The 3,077-nt window shown below is 51.4% G+C and overlaps 1 protein-coding gene across 1 annotated transcript; it reads right to left on the bottom strand.

Annotated features, from left to right (window-relative positions):
* Positions 1-903: 903 nt before the first annotated feature.
* Positions 904-2,136, bottom strand: LOC100899095 (probable G-protein coupled receptor AH9.1). The gene has a single exon (XM_003747949.1). It carries the CDS (start codon positions 2,134-2,136, stop codon positions 904-906), a length of 1,233 nt encoding a protein of 410 aa, XP_003747997.1.
* Between the last annotated feature and the right edge of the window lie 941 nt (positions 2,137-3,077).

The following is a 3,077-nucleotide window of genomic DNA, read 5'->3' as shown; positions in this document are numbered from 1 at the left end:
CCCTCGGGACATGGCTCCCGAAGAAATTCAGCGAGAAACTCTTTCTCCCGCACCCTGTTTATCAATGAGAGCGATTCACGTACACATACGGCAGCGATCGGTAATGACGGGTTATACTACTTTCGGAGAGCGCGTTCCCCCTATCTCGCAGAGTTCGGGGAAATGCAAGTGAAAACGATTGCCTTCAGTTCAATGTTGGGTCTTTGTTTCGCCGTCTAGGAAGACGGTTACGCAGTTAAGCGAGCCTCGAATCCAGTACGAGGTGGTTGGTGCTGTTGAGAATGAAATCACCGTAAATATTGGAGAATCACCGGAAGAACCATAGAACATCTAGGTATCCCTTTCCCTCATGGCTTCTGTCAGCGGACTGTCCTCCCGCGCAGCACGAGCATCACATATCAAGAATTTCCTGCGGAGAGCTGCGGACGAACGTCTCCCGACCTCGGACTGCGCGGGCTTCGGCTCAGAATAGCTTCGAGTGCCGCCGAGGATGACTTGTCTGCATACACCTGCGGATTCGACCTCTGCAATTCTGCTCAAGTCGTCCCATGTGCTCTCAGTGTAATGCCTGCTCATGGGCAAAGATACTGATCACCCTAGGCTCCTAGGTGAAATCCTCCCATACCCCTCAAGATGTGCATCTCATAAACCTCATACATCTGGGATCTGGGCTATCCCAGAACCGCGATGCGAGAATGTCCGTACCGCGGGGGTTCCGGAGGCGATGCCTGAGAAGCAAAGACAGATACTCCAGCCAAATCATTTATTCACAGAGTCGAAACCGTCGATGTCTGCTCGAGGGAGATCGAATGCATGCTGTGATTCTGACACCGCATGCTCGGAGATCTGGTAAGGAGTCGTTCGTCGCTGACCCTCAATGATGACTTCGCTGGGAGTGCGCCTCTAGAGTTTGCTGTCAACGGAAGGGTCGAAGCTGATGAATGAGATCGCGGTGTCCGGAGTGCCGGGCGAGCTGGGCGTGCTCGGGGAAGTCGACGACAGGATCGTCGTTGTCCTCGTGAGATTCTTCTTCGCTGTATTCAGAAGATGTCCACTGATTTTCCGTAGCTGGTTTCTTATGGCTTCCGAATAGAAACAGTAGACGTAGAAGTTGCAGGCCGTGTTCAGATGGATCATGACGAGACTCAGGGCTTTAAAAACAGCGAAGCCCAACGTGTTCGGTTCCTGTCGGTAATACAGCTGTCTGAATGCAATCGGTACGAGACAGATTACGAAAATCGTTGTGATGGTCAGGATGAGTTTTTTGAGTCGGTCCTCGGCGGTCTCTTGTCGAAGGGGCCCTAGGTGGAGATTCGCGGACCTCTCACTCTGGTGTCTGGTCAAGCCTACAACGATGCTGATGTTCACTGTTGCGACGATCATCACTGGGATGATTTTCGAGAAGACAGCCAATAAAATCCGGTAGAAGGTGATGAGCGTGTTATTCGAGAAACGCCGTCGCTGGCACACGTAGCACAGCGTGGTCATTGTGGAGCGCTCCCCGAGGTCGAAAACGACTGCCTCAACTCTCCTCCGGTAAGTATTCGGTCCGAAGACAACGAGCGCAGAGACGAAGCACAAGAGCACTTTCAACCTCGGCCGCGAATTGTTCTCCTTTGCGCGAGTCTCAATGGGATAGCAGACAGCGCGAAAGCGATCGACTGTCAGGACAACCACAATAAAATTACTACAAGTGAGTGATATACCGGCACCTGCTGGGACCATGTGGCACTGCAAGAAAGCCATCAGAGAGTTCGTCGGTGCGATGGAGAAGCTGAGAGAGAACAGCGAGTCAAAAATCATCGTCCCCAAATCCGACACCGCAAGCCAGAACAGATAGAAAAACGTCCGGCCGGTGAAACTCCGTAGCACAATGAGGTTGATCGCATTGCCGACGAATCCGAGGACCGCGATTGTCGGCAGAAGTATGTGGAATTCGATGGACCGCACCCAATCGATAGCGGGGGATACATTCCTGCTTCTCGGTCCCATGAAGAAATGAGAGCAGATGCCGTCGGCTATCTGTTTGGAGCCTCTAATTACAGTGGGAACCACCGTTACATTTTCCGATTGGGTGTTGTCCGTGAAGTTACTGGCCCAATCATCGAAGAAGGCCGAAATATTGTCTGCGTTCATCGCTACCAGCTTGCCTTCAACGTGGACAAGGATCTCATTCGCTGTGGATCAACGAAATCACACGAGCCTCGAACAGCTTCGGAGTAATCCAAGTATTATAGAGGAGTCTGGATCTCAAGCAAAGGGCTTCCCCGGTAGGTTCAACGGATTCTCCATCCGAAGACATAAACATTGTCAGGACACAGATGTTCTCCCGGGAAGTTTTCTGGAACATACACGGTCGAAGCTGCCGGGGAACTTCACTGATCACGGCTGCTGTGCCTCTGGCTGAAATTTCTGCGCATCGTCGCCGGGTTATTCCCGAGCGGAGAGCGTTGGGGGAAAGGAAAGATTTATTTTCTCCAGAAACTTAATGTCGCCCAACGACTTCTCACCTTGTTCGCTCTGCATAGAATTTTCAAAACTGCCTGAATGTTTGGATTTTTCCGTCTTCGATGAGATTGGAATCGGATGATTCACATCTTTCCTCGATCCTTTTGAGCAGATGCCTTCCAGATGACGCGGAGCTGACGAAGTCGCCGCTTCGGGTCTGAGCGGGATTCTCTTGATGTCTCCTAGGCTGCTGAGCACCGGAAGCGAATCACATTGAACTTTGTCGGGAGAAAAATTCGTGTATCTCTTGCCATGGCTCCGATCGTTGCATGGCTTCACCGATCGCCGATCGACAAATATTGTCATCATGCTGTTAGACTGTGTTCAGTCGATGAAATCTTCATCGCGAGCATACCAAAAACTCTCAAAAAGCACCCGCTAGGGGAAATTCGCGACCTTCGCGACTCGGATGCCTGGATCCCCTCCCTAAAGGAGTCCGTTCATTGGAGACCGCCCGTCGATGAAGACCACCCTTCAAAGCCCTTCTATTAGAATATTTACGGTATACGGTGTTTTGCCCCCAATAGCGCCGAAATATTCTCAAGGCGAGGACTCGAGTCAACTCCTCA

Source organism: Galendromus occidentalis, unplaced genomic scaffold (genome assembly GCF_000255335.2).
Source record: "Galendromus occidentalis unplaced genomic scaffold, Mocc_1.1 scf7180000077526, whole genome shotgun sequence".
Taxonomy (NCBI): Eukaryota; Metazoa; Arthropoda; class Arachnida; order Mesostigmata; family Phytoseiidae; genus Galendromus; species Galendromus occidentalis.
The sequence above is the reverse complement of the archived record's forward strand: the minus strand, read 5'-3'. Positions and strand labels throughout refer to the sequence as shown.